This window comes from Rhinolophus sinicus, linkage group LG15 (assembly GCF_036562045.2).
Source record: "Rhinolophus sinicus isolate RSC01 linkage group LG15, ASM3656204v1, whole genome shotgun sequence".
Classification (NCBI taxonomy): domain Eukaryota; kingdom Metazoa; phylum Chordata; class Mammalia; order Chiroptera; family Rhinolophidae; genus Rhinolophus; species Rhinolophus sinicus.
This window is the reverse complement of record NC_133764.1, coordinates 22334245-22354249: the sequence shown is the minus strand read 5'-3', so window position 1 is coordinate 22354249 and position 20005 is coordinate 22334245. Positions and strand designations below refer to the sequence as shown.

Below are 20005 nucleotides of genomic sequence, written 5' to 3'. Positions count from 1 at the left end.
GTTCCCAGGTAATGTGGATGCTTCATGGTGAAGTGGAAATTTAAAAAGGAGCTCTCACTCTTGACTTTGTAACTGCAGCATTGTTGCCATTTTTATAAAAAGCACATAGTTCTTTAGTAACCAAAAAATAAATTCAAATAATTGATAAAATGAATCTTCTTTGTCTTTTCAAGGACGAACAACAGAGACCAATTCTTGACTTGTGTTGACACTTGACTTTTTCATGATGAAGCTTACTGTCATGAGGGAGACCCTGCTCGCTGCGCCATGTGTCATGTGGGACGGCCTGTGGAGTCTCTGCTCCCGCTCCCCACATAAGAACGCAGGATATGGTGAGGCCAAAAAGGAACACCCACGGAGCCATAGATGGGGGAGTCATATCACTATATTCTCGCTTGCAGCATCCGCCTCTCTGCAATCTGCTCTTGCTAGCTCAGCCACCATCTTCTTGCTAGCCCCCATTTTTCTACTAGCGTAGCCATGGCAGTTATATTAGTGGCCAATGGCTCACTGGTTACAGCTGACAGCCAACTGGCCACAGCTGATGGCCATCCAATCACAGTTGATGGCCATTTATTACCTAAGCCAGCACCTTTCTATGTGAGGCCAAGAGCCTGGAAACTGCTTTCTGGGGCTCTGTCCCCACACTTACCTTTCAAAGCTGCTTAATTATAAAAGAAATATACAACTGGCAAAAGTGTAAACATGGTTAAATAAGTCTGACAATCAAAATTGAATTTTTAAACGTAAAAATCTTGGAAGTTGTGCAAAATAGCTAGAAAACAAATGTGTTTAAAAGTTGTATAGAAGTTTTATAATAGAGCTGCACAGAAATCAAGGCATAAAAGGTTGAATGGAAGCAGCCATATTTTTACTAATTCTCTTTTAGAACAACAAACAAGATTGAAAAAGTAATACAGCTCATTCTCTTTTCTCTTGGTGTGGGCCAAGACTCCACCAGGGCTGGACCCACATGGTTCAGGCCAGTGGGGCTGGGACTGAGAATATAGCCAGTGTGGCCAGAAGATTTGTTACATACAGGGGATAGAGAAAAGAAGTAAACACATTGAGATTAATGGGAGCCCGGTTTCTCACTGCGAGAGTAGGGAGGAAAACATACAGAAAGAAAAGACAAAAATAAACTCTGTGGTGTTGATTTGGAATTGAATGTATTGGTATAAACTTTCGGTTTTTCATATAGCTAGACAGATGATATAGAAATTGCTATAAATGTCTGAAATCGATATACCAGAAATAGATACACATTTATACACACACTTATGCATATATGCCTCAATATAGTTCCTAGTTCTCTCCACTGAGAGCTCAGACCTAAAAGTAATGCCACTCCCAAAGCATGAGTGTCTTAAGCACCCAGATCTTGGTTTCTCAAAACCATTCTCCACTAACAGGAAGCAGGACTCATTAGAGAAATGGCTGATTCCAGAGTGGGGGCAAAGTATAAGATAAGCCTGGATCACCTTTTCATGCCAATAAGTAAGAAAACGAGGATAAATAATACTAAAATCTTCTAAAAAGAGGAAAAACAAGGATACATAATAAGTACTCAAATTTTCCTTAAAAAAAAAGGAAAAAATCAAATCAGTGCAAACAAAAGTTCCCCCCAAAATATTCTCAATATTCTCAACATAGAATTCTATACCCAGCAAAAAATACTAGTCAAGTGTGAAGAATGAGTAATGACTTCTCAGGCAAACAAGAACTCAGAAAAGTTTATGTCCCATATACGCTTTCTGTATTATTAAATTTTTTAAATCAATGTATAGTTGTTGCTTTAAAAAACATTTTTAACATTTTTTTAAAGAGGCACTGCATGCTCATCAGTGGGCAACAGAAGAACATTTAAGGTCTCTAATTAATTATGTTGCTACCAAATTCCATTCATCCCACTGGATTGCAATTTTCATTTACCTTTTTGAGTCCCTCTTTAAGCTACGAGTCCTCTAAGAACAGGGTCATCTTCATTTCCACCCTCCAATCTAGCCCAGTACCTGGCATTTGATATTGTGACAAAGAAGTGATGTGGTCACTACACCCTACTCCCTTTTCCTTATGGGCACCCAGATGAGCTATATTTTCATACATTTGTCATTAAGTTGGAGCCAGGTGACTTCACTTTGGCCATAGAATATAAGTGAAAGTAATTTATACCATTTCCAGAACTGGCCCATAGAAAACTTCCAATCCCTTTCTGCTTGTCCCCTTTGGTAAGAAACCTAGAGGACTTACGTTGAAAATGGTGGCATCACAAGATAGAAGAAGGTTTGTCCCTAAATGGGTGCATGAAACAGCCTTCCCCAACACACACACACCCTTATCTCACTGCTGGCCCACTCTGGACTGTGACATGAGCAAAAAAATAAACTATATTTAATTAATCCCCTGAGATTTAGAGGTTGTTTGTTATAGCAATTAGCATATCCAGACTAATGTAGACAGGAACTCAATAACAGCTTGGAAAAATAAAGGAATTTCTTATAAAGCTCCTAGCAACAACTTGGCAGGTAGGCTAGCATCCACAAAAATAAAATAGTGAACAGTATTTCTTTCCAACTCATATTTTTCTCAGAAACAACTTGTTTCCTTAAAGTGTTCCTAATGACAATTGTTATCATTTGATTTTAGGTGTTTAAATAGAGTTATTATTGATGACACCAAGTACAGAAAATTCCTAATAAATTCGTGTCGTAGCACCTAACCATGAGAATTCATCTACTTCCTGTGAGATATACATACTTAGACCAGCTCGATTTATTTATTCACCCTTCTCCTACAACACATATTTATAAATCACCTGCTATGTAAATCACTAGGCTCTGCGTGAATGGACAAAAATAAAGAACAGATGCTCCCTGCTTTGAAGAGTCAAGGAGAGAGGCTGTAATCAGCTCTCTAACCACAGCAGCAACTAGAATGGGGCGTGTGCCCTCAAGAAGAGCATGGTGAAGGCCTCAGAGTCTGGAGCGCGAGTCTGCAGAGGTGGCTCTCAGGGAGGAAACTGCCTCCCATCCCTAGCGGGAATAAGTTTAACCCTTTGATATAAGCCCTTCCTTAGGCATAGACTACAAGCATGGGGAGTGGGGGCCAATGTCTCAGATTTAGCAAAGATCTCAAGGCTGGGATGTGTCCAGTGTCCCTTTCCAGGCCTCAGAACAAAGCCACATCGGGGCTGAAGACTCAGGATCTGTTTGTCTGGAGATCAGGGTGGGGTTTGGGGTAACAGGATAAGGTCTTGAGCCCCCCCATGTCAGGTCTAGGAAATCCTCACTTCAACTCTTAAGCAGAACCTTCAGCTCCCAGTCTCATCACCAGCCCCTCACCATACTCTGGGGTGAGGAAATGCTCAGTAGATAATTTATGTAGCAAACATTATATCATGGTTGCGTTACACACTAGCCACTGTCCCAAATGCTTCATGAATATTAGCCCATTTCATCTTTGTATCAGCAGTTGAGGAAACTGAGGCAGCGAGAGCATGCATCACTTGCCCAAGTTTTGACTCCACCCTCAACAAACGTGCAGGATATGACATCGCTGAGGCATCCACTGCCTTCTACTTCCTTTTGACATTTCAGTTCCCTTATTTATAAAAATATTTTGCCTCAAGGATCATTTTTCTACACTTCTTCTGCCCAGGAGCCTCAGAAGTGCCTACCAGGCCAGCTCTCCTGCAGCGGCTCCCTCCACAGAAGAATGAAGGTCTCTACAGCTGCCATCTCCTGCGTCCTCGTCATCATCATCACCATCCCCCAAGGGTCCAAAAGTGAACTTACCCCAAGTGAGTGCAATGCCTTGATTTCCTTCCAACCTGGTCCTTGTGGGGAAACAAGCAGAGATAAGGCTGCTGGGAAGATGAGGAGGAGGGGCTCTAGGAGGAGCTCTGGTGTTTTCTTAAACTGATTTCATCCCCACCCTCCTCAGGACCAGTCCCCCTCCCCACCATGGAGTGAGGCCAGCTTGCTTTTCTACTCCCTCAATTCATTTCTCTTTGCCATTAAGCATAAAACTGGCCCACCTCATTTGGGGGACATTATCCCGAGGGAGACTGGGAAATAGTGTTTTGTCTATTTGTCTCCTGAGATGCGGGCCCTGCCTGCTTCCAGGGTCAGCCTTACACAAGCAGCATTGCTAAGGTATGGCCCGAGGGGAAATGCAACAGTGTGTGTGTGGGGGGGGGGGGGGGCATCTAAGCCACCTTGTTTCAGCTTATTTCTTAGGATGATCTGCCTTTACAAACCAAACTTCCTCACCCTTCAATTTCACCTCGTTTCCTTTTTGCAAACTAAGGGGAAACACAGAAGGTTGTTGAAATAAAGTTAGTCTAACATTAATGGGAATGTGGACAGTTTGATTTGCCTCTCTGAAAAGTCATTGGTCAGCTCAGAGGAATGCAGTGGGAGTGGGTCTCTGGACCAGGTCACCCCTTATTCATTCTTCAGAGAGTGAGGACACTGCCTGGAATGGAGGACCATGCCTTTCTCTTTCCACCCCAGCATCCAGCTACCCTCGTTGACCCCTGAGGCCACTCGCATTACTGTCCAGGTTGGTCACACATCATGCACGTCCCAATCACCCCACCCGTAACCATAGCAGGTGCTTGTTTGTACAGAGCCCTGGGTCTAAAACATCTTTCCTGTTATGTCTATCATTTAAGTTTGGTGTGGCTTTGCTGTCACCTCGCACCTCCTATACAGTCATGAAATTACAGAATGAGAAAATAAGTGAAATATCACCTGATCCAGTGATTTAAAAAAAAAAAAACCTTTCCATGAAACCTTTCCTTCAAGCAAAAGCTTACACCGAGATCCAATATGTAAAGCAGATAAAAGGGTTGAATGGGGTCCTATACCCAAGACTCCCTCTCAAATGTATCAGTACCTCCAAAACAGTCCCTGAAGCTCCCAGAGCCCCAGAGAACTCCGTGTAAGAAAACCCCAATGCACTCCAACAGACTTCTTGGCAGATGAGGAGACAGAAAGGACGAAAGGGATGATGGGCACAAAGGCAGCAAACGCAAGGTGGGCTTAGAATCTGGGGGTCCTGACTCCCCGGCCGTTGTCCTTGGGGCTTGGTGTGGGCCTCCTCCCCTCTTGGAGGAACGTGGAGGGGCTGGGTCTACATTCCCAAATGGTATCTGTCCCAATCCCTGTTGGGAATTCTTCCAAGTATCCCTCCTATGTGGAGTGTCTCTGCAAGTGTGCCCACAGGGATCGCGCGTGCTGGCTGACAAGGTCAGGGCTGGGCTGCCCTTCAGTCCTGGAGCTGAGTCATCAGCCAGTCTTTCCGGGAGGGATGAAGAATAGGAAGCAGGGTGGCTGCTGATGGAGGACGAACACAAGAGGACCCAGAGTCATAGAACAGAGAGGGAGAGGGAGACGAGAGGACTGACTTCCTCCAGGGCCCCCTCTCCAAATTCTGCAGGGCCAGCCCTCTCCCACCCCTCGGGGCACAGAAGCAGCAGCAGGAATTGCCCTGAACAAAGGGCCCAACCTCAGCTTCCCTCCATGCTTTCTCCACAGGAGGACCTTACCACCCCACAAAGTGCTGCTCCAACTACGTTACCAACAAAATCCCGCGTCAACGGATTACAGATTATTATGAGACCAGCAGCCAGTGCTTCAAGCCTGGAGTTGTGTAGGTGGCACCCACACACCACCCTGGGGAGATGGAGCCTGCAGGGTCTGGGGCAAAAGCGGGCAGGGAGGATGCAGAATGGGGACTCCGCAGGGTGCCTCTCGGGTGTGCAGACACAGGGAAAGGAAGCTGAGGGGCAACCTGGGGGCCTTCTGGCCTATCTGGGGCCTGCGGGGAGCCAGGAAGAAGCTGGCCCTACAGCTGGGGAGGCCTCAAGGGAGGGGAACAGAAGGCAGAAGGGACTTCCTGGACGGGGACAGCAAGACTAGAAGGGTCTAGGGGCCCTGAGGGGCAGGTCTCAGAAAGGAGAATGGCCCTGGGCCGCCTCTAACAAAGGAAGGAGAACCAGCCTAGGTCAGGTAAGGGGCTGTGAGGAAAGGAGAACAAGCTCTCGCTTCCCAGCGGCTGGACCTCTGGTTTGTATCCGTCTCCCTTTCTCCACAGCTTCATCACCATCAAGGGCTACTCCATCTGTGCCAACCCCAGTGATGCCTGGGTCCAAGACTACATCAAGGAGCTGAGGAGCTCTGAGGGACCCGGACGTAGTGGACAAGAGCACAACTCAGAATCTTAAAGAGAAGAGGCCAAGCCACCCTCCCACCCCTCACAACTCTCAGCCCCAGCGACCTCTTGGGAGCTGCCCTGCCTTGAATTAAAGACCAATCATGCCCCCCTGCCCTCATTCATTTCTGCTGAATTTACCCATTGGCGGTGAACTGAGACACTGGTGAGCCCAACCCAGGGTGGCGCCCTCAGCATCAAGCCTCGCTCTGCAGAAGTTTGGCCAGAACCCGGTGCGAAAAAGGGGTCAGGCCTGCAATGTGCGTAGTGGGAAGCTGAGCAGAATATGATAAAGACACTCAGGGAAAGGGCCACCTTTGCACAATAAATAACTGCAATAATAACACACACCACTTTTTCAGTGCCTTCTGTGTACATTATCTTATTTAAGCTTTACAAGTATAAAGCTTAAGAATGATTCATGGACATATTTTATTCTTCCCTGTCCGCTTACATATATTAGGTTGAACTACACTGTTTGACTCATGTTTGTATCCCCCCCAAGGCCTGGTTCATATCAGGTGCTCAGAAAATGGATGGATGGATGTACGGACGAATGGATGGATGGATGGATGGATGGATGGATGGATGGATGGACGGACGGACAGACGGACGGACGGATGGAATGAGACAGGAATGAAGAGGAGGCTTACGCTCCCAGAATAGCACCCAGCTGCTCCCAAAGGCTCTCGGACCCATCTTCAGGGATCAATGAGGAGCTCTACATACTTGGAGTAAGAACGTGCCCAGGGTAGGAGCAACCGCCACTCTTCCTCCCAGCCCTCCACAGACAAGGGCCAAGAGGGGCCTGCATGCTAAAGGTACAAGCAGGTTTCCTCAGACCTCCTTGCCTCCATAAAAACAGAGGTCAAGGGAGTAGCCCACATACACACCCTCCTTATCCTCACGAAAAGCCAGTTTCACTACCACTAACTGCCTTCGACCCACCAGGACTAAATGCATTATATGTTTTTCCCTGTTTGTGAGCAGTCACGCCAAACAGCAAGCCCCATAAGGATCTTCATATTCCGTGTTCTGCCCCTGCCTCCCTCCCCTCTCCTATGAAACACACCCCCGTCCCTCTAAAGCTCACTGTCCATCAACAGCAAAATCCGCTATATCTTCCATCTCTTCTCTGAATGCTGCCTTCAATATGGAGCTGGTTCCTGGAATGGGCACCTGCAGAGAGAAGATGCTGAGGGGCAGGGGCAGCCTTAGCCAAAGCCACAGGGCCCAGCTGGGACTCGCGGAGAAAGGCGCAGGTTGTCAGACTCATGGTGTAGTGGCGCCCTCTGCTGGCCATGATTGGCCATGGTGGCAAGCCGGACAAACCCATACTAAGGACACCAGGAGGGATCAACCAACTAGACCTAAAGCTGGTTTAGGGTCCAAGGTCCAAAGAGATTAATGAGAATACGGACAAATTAGCCACACACCTCAGCAAAAAACAGAAACCCAAGGACCAGGCACATTGTCTTGTTGGAGTAGTAGTAGCATAGTTTGTGACGTGTCCTTAGACAGGGGATGGGGGGACATCACTCTCCGAGGCCACTAAACCCTACCCTTGCCTCAGTCTGTGCTCTCTAATCCTGCTTTATGTTCACCCTCCCAAAAACTGGTCACCTGGGGAAATGGGCACTTCGACCCTCCTTCCTTCCTCCCCATCATATAGACAGTGGCAGGTTAAGTGGTGAAATCACACAGACCTGGTTTTCAGTACTGCCGATCTGCCTCCTACCCAGGTGACCTTGGACAATTTAACCTCTCCAAGCCTCAATGGGCTCATTTGTAAAATGGAAATAATCTCTACGTCAAAACTGTGAGGAATAAGTAAAACAGGGTATGCAGGGTAGCTGGCACACGGCACACATTTGCCACCTCTTCCCTCTCTGTCCTTTCTTTCACATGAATTTGAATCTTACTGAATTCACCTTTGCCCCAGGTCCCGCCCTCCATCGCCCTCCCTTCCACAAACACTGAGGGAGGCCCGTGGTTTTTTCCTCCTCCACTTGCTTTGAAGTGGTCAGAGTCCAGAGACCTGAGAGGTCAGAGACAGAACAACCAGCAGCAAGAAGGAACATCCCTGCCCGGCTCTCCCCTGAAGCTGAACGGCCCCACCACAAGGATGAGGTTTTCTGTGGCTGCCCTCCTCCTCCTCACGCTCACCCTCACCCTCACCACCACTTCTGCTTCTCAGTCAAGTGAGTCCACCTGTCCCTGTAGGGCAGCAATGAGAAAGGGAACAGGAAAGCTGGCATCGAGGTGACACCAAGAGTGCTGTCGGGTGTCTGTCATCATCCCTGGGGGCCTTTCCTCCTCTGCATGTGGGGCTGCTGTCCTCAAACTCTACCTTTTGGAAGTAGAGCTGGGGTGTGGTCCAGGTCCTTCCGGGGTTGGGCAGTTCGGGGAAGCTGAGTCAAGGTTACGTCAGCAGTAACTCTGATGTAAGGTTACTTCAAGGTCACATCAAGCCTTTACAAGGAGAAGCCAAGGAAGTAACAGAAGAGACGATAATGAACGTATGCAATGAAGAGGCAGGCAAGGCAAGTGGATGAGAAAAGGCTGCTGTCTGGGAGAGCAGGACGAAGGGTGCTGGGGAGGCAGGCTGACGTGACGTTTGGGGCGAAGCACGGGAAAAAGGAGTCTGACCCTAGACACCCCTTCCTCCCAGTGCCAGGCACAGATTGCTGAGACTGAGGCAGCCAACAGGAGTCCCAGTGGAATGCCTAAGAGGCCATTTAGGGTTCCATAGCCCCCATCTCCATCCCCCAGCCTAGGTCTAAGTAAAGTCTGTGCAGCTTATTTTTCAGCTTATTTCTTAGGATGATCTGCCTTTACAAACCAAACTATTCCTCACCCTTCAATTTCACCTCGTTTCCTTTTTGCAAACTAAGGGGAAACACAGAAGGTTGTTGAAATAAAGTTAGTCTAACATTAATGGGAATGTTGACAGTTTGATTTGCCTCTCTGAAAAGTCATTGGTCCCCTCAGAGGAATGCAGTGGGAGTGGGTCTCTGGACCAGGTCACCCCTTATTCATTCTTCAGAGAGTGAGGACACTGCCTGGAATGGAGGACCATGCCTTTCCCTTTCCACCCCAGCATCCAGCTACCCTCGGTGACCCCTGAGGCCACTCGCATTACTGTCCAGGTTGGTCACACATCATGCATGTCCCAATCACCCCACCCGTAACCATAGCAGGTGCTTGTTTGTACAGAGCCCTGGGTCTAAAACATCTTTCCTGTTATGTCTATCATTTAAGTTTGGTGTGGCTTTGCTGTCACCTCGCACCTCCTATATAGTCATGAAATTTCAGAATGAGAAAATAAGTGAAATATCACCTAATCCAGTGATTTTTTTAAAAAAAATGTTAGACCATGAAACCTTTCCTTCAAGCAAAAGCTTACACCGGGATCCAATATGTAAAGCAGATAAAAGGGTTGAATGGGGTCCTACTCCCTCTCAAATGTATCAGTACCTCCAAAACAGTCCCTGAAGCTCCCAGAGCCCCAGAGAACTCCGTGTAAGAAAACCCCAATCCACTCCAACAGACTTCTTGGCAGATGAGGAGACAGAAGGGAAGGAAGGGGTGATGGGCACAAAAGCAGCAAACGGAAGGTGGGCTTAGAATCTGGGGGTCCTGACTCCCCGGCCGTTGTCCTTGGGGCTTGGTGTGGGCCTCCTCCCCTCCTGGAGGGACGTGGAGGGGCTGGGTCTGCATTCCCAAATGGTATATGTCCCAATCCCTGTTGGGAATTCTTCCAAGTATCCCTCCTATGTGGAGTGTCTCTGCAAGTGTGCCCACAGGGATCGCGCGTGCTGGCTGACAAGGTCAGGGCTGGGCTGCCCTTCAGTCCTGGAGCTGAGTCATCAGCCAGTCTTTCCGGGAGGGTTGAAGAATGGGAAGCAGGGTGGCTGCTGATGGAGGACGAACACAAGAGGACCCAGAGTCATAGAACAGAGAGGGAGAGGGAGACGAGAGGACTGACTTCCTCCAGGGCCCCCTCTCCAAATTCTGCAGGGCCAGCCCTCTCCCACCCCTCGGGGCACAGAAGCAGCAGCAGGAATTGCCCTGAACAAAGGGCCCAACCTCAGCTTCCCTCCATGCTTTCTCCACAGGAGGACCTTACCACCCCACAAAGTGCTGCTCCAAATACGTTACCAACAAAATCCCGCGTCAACGGATTACAGATTATTATGAGACCAGCAGCCAGTGCTTCAAGCCTGGAGTTGTGTAGGTGGCACCCACACACCACCCTGGGGAGATGGAGCCTGCAGGGTCTGGGGCAAAAGCGGGCAGGGAGGATGCAGAATGGGGACTCCGCAGGGTGCCTCTCGGGTGTGCAGACACAGGGAAAGGAAGCTGAGGGGCAACCTGGGGGCCTTCTGGCCTATCTGGGGCCTGCGGGGAGCCAGGAAGAAGCTGGCCCTACAGCTGGGGAGGCCTCAAGGGAGGGGAACAGAAGGCAGAAGGGACTTCCTGGACGGGGACAGCAAGACTAGAAGGGTCTAGGGGCCCTGAGGGGCAGGTCTCAGAAAGGAGAATGGCCCTGGGCCGCCTCTAACAAAGGAAGGAGAACCAGCCTAGGTCAGGTAAGGGGCTGTGAGGAAAGGAGAACAAGCTCTCGCTTCCCAGCGGCTGGACCTCTGGTTTGTATCCGTCTCCCTTTCTCCACAGCTTCATCACCATCAAGGGCTACTCCATCTGTGCCAACCCCAGTGATGCCTGGGTCCAAGACTACATCAAGGAGCTGAGGAGCTCTGAGGGACCCGGACGTAGTGGACAAGAGCACAACTCAGAATCTTAAAGAGAAGAGGCCAAGCCACCCTCCCACCCCCCACAACTCTCAGCCCCAGCGACCTCTTGGGAGCTGCCCTGCCTTGAATTAAAGACCAATCATGCCCCCCTGCCCTCATTCATTTCTACTGAATTTACCCATTGGCGGTGAACTGAGACACTGGTGAGCCCAACCCAGGGTGGCGCCCTCAGCATCAAGCCTCGCTCTGCAGAAGTTTGGCCAGAACCCGGTGCGAAAAATGGGTCAGGCCTGCAATGTGCGTAGTGGGAAGCTGAGCAGAATACGATAAAGACACTCAGGGAAAGGGCCACCTTTGCACAATAAATAAGTGCAATAATAACACACACCACTTTTTCAGTGCCTTCTGTGTACATTATCTTATTTAAGCTTTACAAGTATAAAGCTTAAGAATGACTCATGGACATATTTTATTCTTCCCTGTCCGCTTACATATATTAGGTTGAACTATATTGTTTGACTCATTTTTGTATCCCCCCCAGGGCCTGGTTCATATCAGGTGCTCAGAAAATGGATGGATGGATGGATGGATGGATGGATGGATGGATGGACGGACGGACAGACGGACGGACGGATGGAATGAGACAGGAATGAAGAGGAGACTTACGCTCCAAGAATAGCACCCAGCTGCTCCCAAAGGCTCTCGGACCCATCTTCAGGGATCAATGAGGAGCTCTACATACTTGGAGTAAGAACGTGCCCAGGGTAGGAGCAACCGCCACTCTTCCTCCCAGCCCTCCACAGACAAGGGCCAAGAGGGGCCTGCATGCTAAAGGTACAAGCAGGTTTCCTCAGACCTCCTTGCCGCCATAAAAACAGAGGTCAAGGGAGTAGCCCACATACACACCCTCCTTATCCTCACGAAAAGCCAGTTTCACTACCACTAACTGCCTTCGACCCACCAGGACTAAATGCATTATATGTTTTTCCCTGTTTGTGAGCAGTCACGCCAAACAGAAAGCCCCATAAGGATCTTCATATTCCGTGTTCTGCCCCTGCCTCCCTCCCCTCTCCTATGAAACACACCCCCGTCCCTCTAAAGCTCACGGTCCATCAACAGCAAAATCCGCTATATCTTCCATCTCTCCTCTGAATGCTGCCTTCAATATGGAGCTGGTTCCTGGAATGGGCACCTGCAGAGAGAAGATGCTGAGGGGCAGGGGCAGCCTTAGCCAAAGCCACAGGGCCCAGCTGGGACTCGCGGAGAAAGGCGCACGTTGTCAGACTCATGGTGTAGTAGCGCCCTCTGCTGGCCATCATTGGCCATGGTGGCAAGCCGGACAAACCCATACTAAGGACACCAGGAGGGATCAACCAACTAGACCTAAAGCTGGTTTAGGGTCCAAGGTCCAAAGAGATTAATGAGAATACGGACAAATTAGCCACACACCTCAGCAAAAAACAGAAACCCAAGGACCAGGCACATTGTCTTGTTGGAGTAGTAGTAGCATAGTTTGTGACGTGTCCTTAGACAGGGGATGGGGGGACATCACTCTCCGAGGCCACTAAACCCTACCCTTGCCTCAGTCTGTGCTCTCTAATCCTGCTTTATGTTCACCCTCCCAAAAACTGGTCACCTGGGGAAACGGGCACTTCGACCCTCCTTCCTTCTTCCCCAACATATAGACAGTGGCAGGCTAAGTGGTGAAATCACACAGACCTGGTTTTCAGTACTGCCGATCTGCCTCCTACCCAGGTGACCTTGGACAATTTAACCTCTCCAAGCCTCAATGGGCTCATTTGTAAAATGGAAATAATCTCTACGTCAAAACTGTGAGGGATAAGTAAAACAGGGTATGCAGGGTAGCTGGCACACGGCACACATTTGCCACCTCTTCCCTCTCTGTCCTTTCTTTCACATGAATTTGAATCTTACTGAATTCACCTTTGCCCCAGGTCCTGCCCTCCACCGCCCTCCCTTCCACAAACACTGAGGGAGGCCCGTGGTTTCTCCTCCTCCACTTGCTTTGAAGTGGTCAGAGTCCAGAGACCTGAGAGGTCAGAGACAGAACAACCAGCAGCAAGAAGGAACATCCCTGCCCGGCTCTCCCCTGAAGCTGAACGGCCCCACCACAAGGATGAGGTTTTCTGTGGCTGCCCTCCTCCTCCTCACGCTCACCCTCACCCTCACCACCACTTCTGCTTCTCAGTCAAGTGAGTCCACCTGTCCCTGTAGGGCAGCAATGAGAAAGGGGAACAGGAAAGCTGGCATCGAGGTGACACCAAGAGTGCTGTCGGGTGTCTGTCATCATCCCTGGGGGCCTTTCCTCCTCTGCATGTGGGGCTGCTGTCCTCAAACTACCTTTTGGAAGTAGAGCTGGGGTGTGGTCCAGGTCCTTCCGGGGTTGGGCGGTTCCAGGAAGCTGAGTCAAGGTTACGTCAGCAGTAACTCTGATGTAAGGTTACTTCAAGGTCACATCAAGCCTTTACAAGGAGAAGCCAAGGAAGTAACAGAAGAGACGATAATGAACGTATGCAATGAAGAGGCAGGCAAGGCAAGTGGATGAGGAAAGGCTGCTGTCTGGGAGAGCAGGACGAAGGGTGCTGGGGAGGCAGGCTGACGTGACGTTTGGGGCGAAGCACGGGAATAAGGAGTCTGACCCTAGACACCCCTTCCTCCCAGTGCCAGGCACAGATTGCTGAGACTGAGGCAGCCAACAGGAGTCCCAGTGGAATGCCTAAGTGGCCATTTAGGGTTCCATAGCCCCCATCTCCATCCCCCAGCCTAGGTCTAAGTAAAGTCTGTGCAAAAGAGGAAAGGGGTTAAAAGGTTTTGGATACAGGATGCTTGGGAGCTATGGAGAGTAAGGTTTGCCCACGCCCTGCCCCCACCATCATTTATGAAGACCTGGTGACAGGGAAAGGACTGAGACACTCAGTCCCTCCACCTACCCACCTTCAGCTGCCCCAGTCCTTTTCTCCCTAAGCCTACACTTGGCGTGCTGTCTGGCCCAACTCTGCCTGTATAAATATTCGGGGGGAGCAAGGGTTGTGCACACCATGTAATGTGCCCACACACTCTCGGGCTCCCCCTGCTCTTTGTAAACATTGCTTTGAGAACCAAGGCCATGAAGGGCACTTTGTGCAGAGGTGCACCTGGGGAGGCGGGGGGGTTGTCGGGCGGGGGCAACAATACCCTTTGGGAAGTTCAAGCAGGCCTGTGCAATGCAATGGGTTCAGGCTTCCTGGAAGAGAAAATGGCTCACCCAAAGCATGGATCAGCCAAATGGTGCTCTCGAGATATTCCAAGCTCTGCCACCAGCTATGATCAGTCCCTGCTGACAGATGGTTTTGCCATCAGCAGAGTGGGATGTGGTGGACGGGAGGTGGAGGTGGGCCGCCATGGGCTCCCTCTCTGCCTCCTTGGCTCAGCTTTCAATGTGATTCCCTCAGAAATTCCCGAGTCAGTGAACCTTCCACCCAAATGCTGCGTGAAGTATCATGAGAGAGTATTACCAAGGAAACTGGTGGTGGGCTACAGAAAGACCCTCAACTGTTACCTGCCAGCCATCATGTAAGCACTTCCCTCCAGGTATTTCTGTGGAGAAGGAAGGGGAATTTGGGGCCAGAATGGGCTGCACACAACCAAGAAGTCTCCGTGCTGGAAGCAGAAGAGTTAGTGATTAAAGGCTTCAGCTTTTGAATCTCACAGGACAGGCCTGGGTTTAATTCCTGATTTTGCTACTTATAGCTCTGTTGCCCCATAAATGGTGGGTATAATGAAACGCAAGCCTGAGGGTCTAGGCTGAGTGGGGAAGAGGCCAAAGAAGGGTTGATGAAGTCAAGAGGCCGGAGAGGGTGGCCCTCTGAGGAGACCAGATGGGGGAGGCCTAGGTAAGTCCCAGGTGAGGTAGAAGTGGGGGAGTGTGGACTGGACCCCCATTCTCCTCCATGACCCATGACACTCTAACTCTGCCTCCACAGCCTCGTCACCAAAAAGAACCGAGAGATCTGCGTCGATCCCAAAAAGGAATGGGTGAAAGATATCCTTGAAGATCCCAGCCTACCTTTGCTACCCCCCAAGAACGTGGCCCAGTTTAAATCTATTAGATCATAGAAAGGCCAAGCCCAGCTCCTCAACTCCCCACGATGATCGGGCCTCAGGAGAAGCCCAGGTTCAGGAAAGAAAAGTGTAACGAAAACGCAGGCAGCCTTGTGAATGAATAACAGTCACATTCAGAGAAACAAGCCAGTGATCCAAAAACTAAGTTATTTCAAATATTTTTTCAATCTCTGGAGGAAATGCCAGTTAAGGGAGGTGAGCAGACCTATATTCTTAATACACAGAAAAACATCTTTCATACCCTTCTCCTTGCTCTGCTTTCAATTCCTCCCCTCACACCAATCCACCAGCCATCTACACTACTAGGTCCAGCCATCTCTGACCTCTGACTCATTAAGAGCCCCACAGAACTCCTGGCTTGTCCTGTCCATCTTTATCCTTTTTCTAGATCTCTTTTTTCTTCTATCATTCTTTTCTCTTAAAACAACTTTTTCTTAGCAGACCAGGGTGGGAAAGTTCATATACTAATGATTTTTGTCCCTTTTGCCTGAGGCTTTGCTAGATCCCCACCTCCACCCCCTCAGAGATTTGGTCTCCCCAACGCCCACCCCACCCCCAACCTTGGTGACATTGAACATCCCCCAGAGAGTTCAAAAACAAAAGAAGAGGTGAGCGCTCTAGTTGCTACACTAAGCTTTTCAGGGCAGGGAAAGGGCATTGGACTAGGTTGGGGGTAAAAATCTTGGTCCAAAACTCAACCATTCAATAAAGAAAATTTCCTTTATGCCAACTTGATTCCTAACTTCCTGCCTCCTTCCTGCTAAAATGGAAGAAACTTAATCTCAGTTTTTACAGGGGCTTCTCAATATTCACCTGAGAATTTTGTCAAAGTTGGGGGCTGGAGAGTTTACATGGCACCAAGGCCAGATGTACATACTCAATCTCCCCTTCTCATTACCCCTCAGCCTCCAGCTCAACAGCAGGAAGCTGACTCAGAACAAAATTCAACATTCCCCCAAAATGCTGTGGTGAAAGCAAAACAAAAATCAGGCAATTAAAGTTATATAATTAAGAGAAACAAATAAATTTGGAGAAGCGATCATTCTGAAAACCACCCAAGCCATTCAATGACTTGGATTCAGACTGAAGCTAAAGTACCCTGATGGCCACCTGACCACAGCTGGCCAATCAGAGTCTTTCTCAGAGATGGCATTTGGACCAGAGAAACTGGTTGCTGGTTGTTGTTGGAGCAGTTTCCCAAAGGAAGAAGTCTACGAACTCTTGCACTCAAGTCCCTGTAGCTGCCCTGTTTCCTGTCCCCACTGGAGGTTTGGAGGTTTAGCTAGTCTTTCAGTTCCAGGAGATGACCTAGCATTCTTCCCATTATTCTATTTTTTTATTTTTTTTTATAATTCCCGAAAGGCCACGGTGGCATTTAGCACCTCTGGAATAACTTTTTGTTGGTTTAGGTCAGTACTAGTTTGTGTCTGGTAAAAAATATATACCATTTTTAAGTGTACAATTCAGTGGCATTAAGTACTTTCACATTTCACCATCACCACTATCCATCTCCAGAACTTTTTCATCGTCCCAAACTCAAACTCTGTACCCATTAAATAATATTCCTATTCCTCCCTTCCCCAGCCCGTAGTAACTACTATTCCATTTTCTGTCTCTTTGGATTTGACTACTCCAGGTACCTAATATAAGTGGAATCATACAGTATTTGTCCTTCTGTGTCTTATTTCTCTTAGCATAATGTCTTTAAGGTTTATCCATGTTGTATCATGAGTCAAAATTCCCTTAGGGTTGAATAACATTCCATAGTACCACATTTTGGTTTTCTATTCATCTATCCATGAACATCTGGGTATCCCCCTTTTGTTTACGTGAGCCGGAGTTAGCAGATCTTGGCTTCTGTCACTTATGCCAACAGCACTTTCACTTGTCCCATGCCTCATCAATCACCCCCTTGTCTAGGCAGTGAGGGCCTAAGACTCTTATCAGAAACCAGAGCGATCACAATGAAACAACATCTTTAAAGTCCTGAAAGAAAATGTCACCACAAGTAAAATAAGGGATGCCTGATAAATCAGAGCCTTCGATGCTGGAATCAGAAGTACAAGAATGGGACTTGATCTCCGAGAGATGAAATTTGGATCAGAGAAACACAGGAAATCAGGAAAGGCTTGGCAGGAAGGCTATGATTTGGGGTCTCTCATGTGGTTGCAATCAGATTCATCCATTCATTTTCTCTATCATCTATCTGTCTGTTATGCAAGGCGGCCTTCGGGGTCTCTGTAGAAGAGGAAGAATAATACCTTTCTCAGGAGAGTTGGTGTGAAGCTTCAATAAGATAAAGTATACCTGGCACACGACATGTTATTGTAACTCCAGCTCTACATGACATCAGGCAACGCGACTAACCTCACTGTGCCCTAGTGTCCTTACCTATAAAATGGAACCAGTAATTGGACCAGAACCATACAGCTGCTATGGGAATTAAATGAGATGATGCAGTTAAAGCACTTAGCTTAGGGCCTGCCACCGAGGAAACGAAAGCTCAATAAATATCAATGATTGTTTTGACTAACGATTATTTGAGTTGTTTTTATCATCATCAAGAGTTTCCAATGACTTCACCAAAGAGGAGGATGGGACTGATACGAATTATAAATGCGTGGACAGCTGATGGTTCTCAGCCAATTCTCAGGCAGGTAAGTATGAGGAAGGTCAGAGACCAAGTCCTCCCCCCGACACCCTACCTATGCCCTGCCCTACAAGGTGAGACGGGCACTGGGACCAGGTCCTGCCTCACAGGCCAAAGGCAGAGCGTTGTTGGGCTACCAAAGGATCCTGCCTAGGGATTGACAAGGCTGAGCCTTTGTTCAGGCAAACAGCGAGCCCCGGGGGCCAAGCTGAGCACAGCCCCACAGAATTTCTGGGCAGGCAATACCCAGACAGACAGACCAACAATACCAGGCACACTTGCCTGGACGGGGAAGTGGGGAGGCAGAGGGGGACCCTCAGAGTCTGGGGTCCAAGCTCCTGGAAAGAGGTGTCAAGAGCAAGACCAGTTCTTGGTCTTTAAGAAAGTTTTGGGAACCACTCAGCGACTAGGATCTTATAACTGAAATGAGAACAGAAGCCCGATCCTGCAAAATGGTACACACCCTTGGTAGACGGATGGAGAGACACCGGGGAAAGACTCAGGCTTGGAATTCAGGGCAAGACAGGATCTCGGTCCTCCCAGAACACTGGAGAACAAGTAACAGGAACTCAAAACCAAAGTCAAAGTAGGAGCCATGTCCTTTTAACTGGAACCCATGACAAGAAAAAGGAAGACACAGGGCATAGTAATCATTGCTATTTATTGAGCCCCTTTTATGTGGCAACTGTGACACTAGGTACCTGGGAGTGAGCCGTGTGACTTGGGGCCCAGGGACCAGTGACAGGGCACTGCATCCAGGATCTAACTTTAAAAAGGCCTCTTAGCCCCTGGGTAACCTCAAGTCAGCCTGGATTTGCTCACCACGGAGCACCTGAGCCTGCAGGCGGGAATCAGCAAGTCTAGCTGAGTGGGGCAGGGCAGGGTGCGTCTCACTGCCCCTCGTACCATACGACATATTTGGCTGTGACTTTGAATCTCCACAGGGGCTATGTCTATAATGAAAACATACAACAAAATCTGTCATGGTGTCATCTCCAACTTACATTTGCTGATCACTCAGGTGTTGAGAAATCTAATAACCTTCACCATCAAGATGGGTAGAATTTAAACTCCAGTTGCACCAATAGCACATTGTCTGTTATCTGACAAAAAGATCTTCAATTTGGATACAAGCAGTGATGAAATTCTGCCAATTCCTCTATCTGGAGCTGCTATAGTTTCGACACATAATAATAAACTAAAATGCAGCCAGCCCCTGCTCCCCAGTGAATTCCATTATATCACAATAAGTCTGCCCACAGAATTCCCATTGATCCAGTTTCTGGCCCAGGGCTGACCTCATCTGAAGGTGATATAGTTAGATGAAAACGCCAATTACCCTAGCAGCTGGCACCAAAAGTTGTTCTTCAAAAAGGAATTGCTTTTGTTTAGGAGTGAATGGAACATGGCAATTTAAGACATGGGTTGGAAGGGAGAAAAGAAACAAAAGCAAAAAGCTAAAGTATTCGGCATACAAACTGGACAGGAAGTGAGAGAAAGGAAAGCAGAGAAAAGAGGAGAGATGGCTGGAGAACAAGAGAAAAAAATCAGGAAACATGGAAGGAGACTGATCAACAGAAAGAAACTCCAAGTGACAGGGAGACCAGAAGATATCTAATACGAGGTCTGACAATTAAGTTCTTGAACTCATCCTAGAAAAAGTGCTACATACCTCATTGCTGAATATCACTATGGTCACGTTCGAAGTACTCCCCTTGGAAAGCTATGCACCGACGCCAGCGCCTAGTCCATCCTTCAAAGCAATTTTGGAACTCTTTTTCTGGAATGGCCATCAGAGCTGTCATTGTATTACCCTTGATGTCCTGAATGTCATCAAAACGTCTTCCTTTCATTATCTCCTTTGTCTTCGGGTAAAGAAAGAAGTCATTGGGGGCCAGATCAGGTGAATAGAGAGGGTGTTCCAATAGTTATTTGTTTACTGGCTAAAAACTCCCTCACAGACAGTGCCGTGTGAGCTGGTGCATTGTCGTGATGCAAGAGCCATGAATTGTTGGCAAAAAGTTCAGGTCATCTAACGTTTTCACGCAGCCTTTTCAGCGCTTCCAAATAGTAAACTTGGTTAGCCGTTTGCCCACTTGGTACAAATTCATAATGAACAATCCCTCTGATATCAAAACAGGTTAGCAAGTGTTGCAACTGATACGGGCCAACTAGTAGCCCCCACTGAAAACCCTTTAAGTTTTCTTTCCTATAGGGATTTTAAGTTTCCCTTTCCCCCAGTTTCTTAGCTCCCTGGTTC

General features: G+C 48.4%; 2 protein-coding genes and 2 long non-coding RNA genes across 4 annotated transcripts in view; 3 read left to right on the top strand and 1 right to left on the bottom strand.

The window, feature by feature from the left end:
• The window catches only part of LOC109447853 (uncharacterized), a 74945-nt gene extending 70775 nt beyond the window's left edge, over window positions 1–4170 (bottom strand). The window contains exon 1 of the long non-coding RNA XR_012491987.1: window positions 3795–4170. This is a non-coding gene — a long non-coding RNA (uncharacterized LOC109447853). The remainder of the gene's footprint in view (window positions 1–3794) is intronic.
• On the top strand, window positions 176–6564 carry LOC109447854 (C-C motif chemokine 14). The gene is made up of 4 exons (XR_012491985.1): window positions 176–332; window positions 3658–3799; window positions 5541–5655; window positions 6100–6564. It is a non-coding gene; the product is annotated as a C-C motif chemokine 14 (long non-coding RNA).
• Window positions 6565–8224: 1660 nt separating this feature from the next.
• Window positions 8225–11123, top strand: LOC141568794 (C-C motif chemokine 14-like). The gene is made up of 3 exons (XM_074319416.1): window positions 8225–8417; window positions 10335–10449; window positions 10894–11123. The coding sequence occupies exons 1-3, from the start codon at window positions 8342–8344 to the stop codon at window positions 11021–11023; spliced, it is 321 nt and encodes a 106-aa protein (XP_074175517.1). The 5' UTR covers window positions 8225–8341; the 3' UTR covers window positions 11024–11123.
• A 1871-nt stretch (window positions 11124–12994) lies between these two features.
• On the top strand, window positions 12995–15825 carry CCL16 (C-C motif chemokine ligand 16). The gene is made up of 3 exons (XM_019732472.2): window positions 12995–13186; window positions 14426–14546; window positions 14957–15825. Exons 1-3 carry the CDS (start codon window positions 13111–13113, stop codon window positions 15087–15089), a joined length of 330 nt encoding a protein of 109 aa, XP_019588031.2. The 5' UTR covers window positions 12995–13110; the 3' UTR covers window positions 15090–15825.
• Window positions 15826–20005: the final 4180 nt, after the last annotated feature.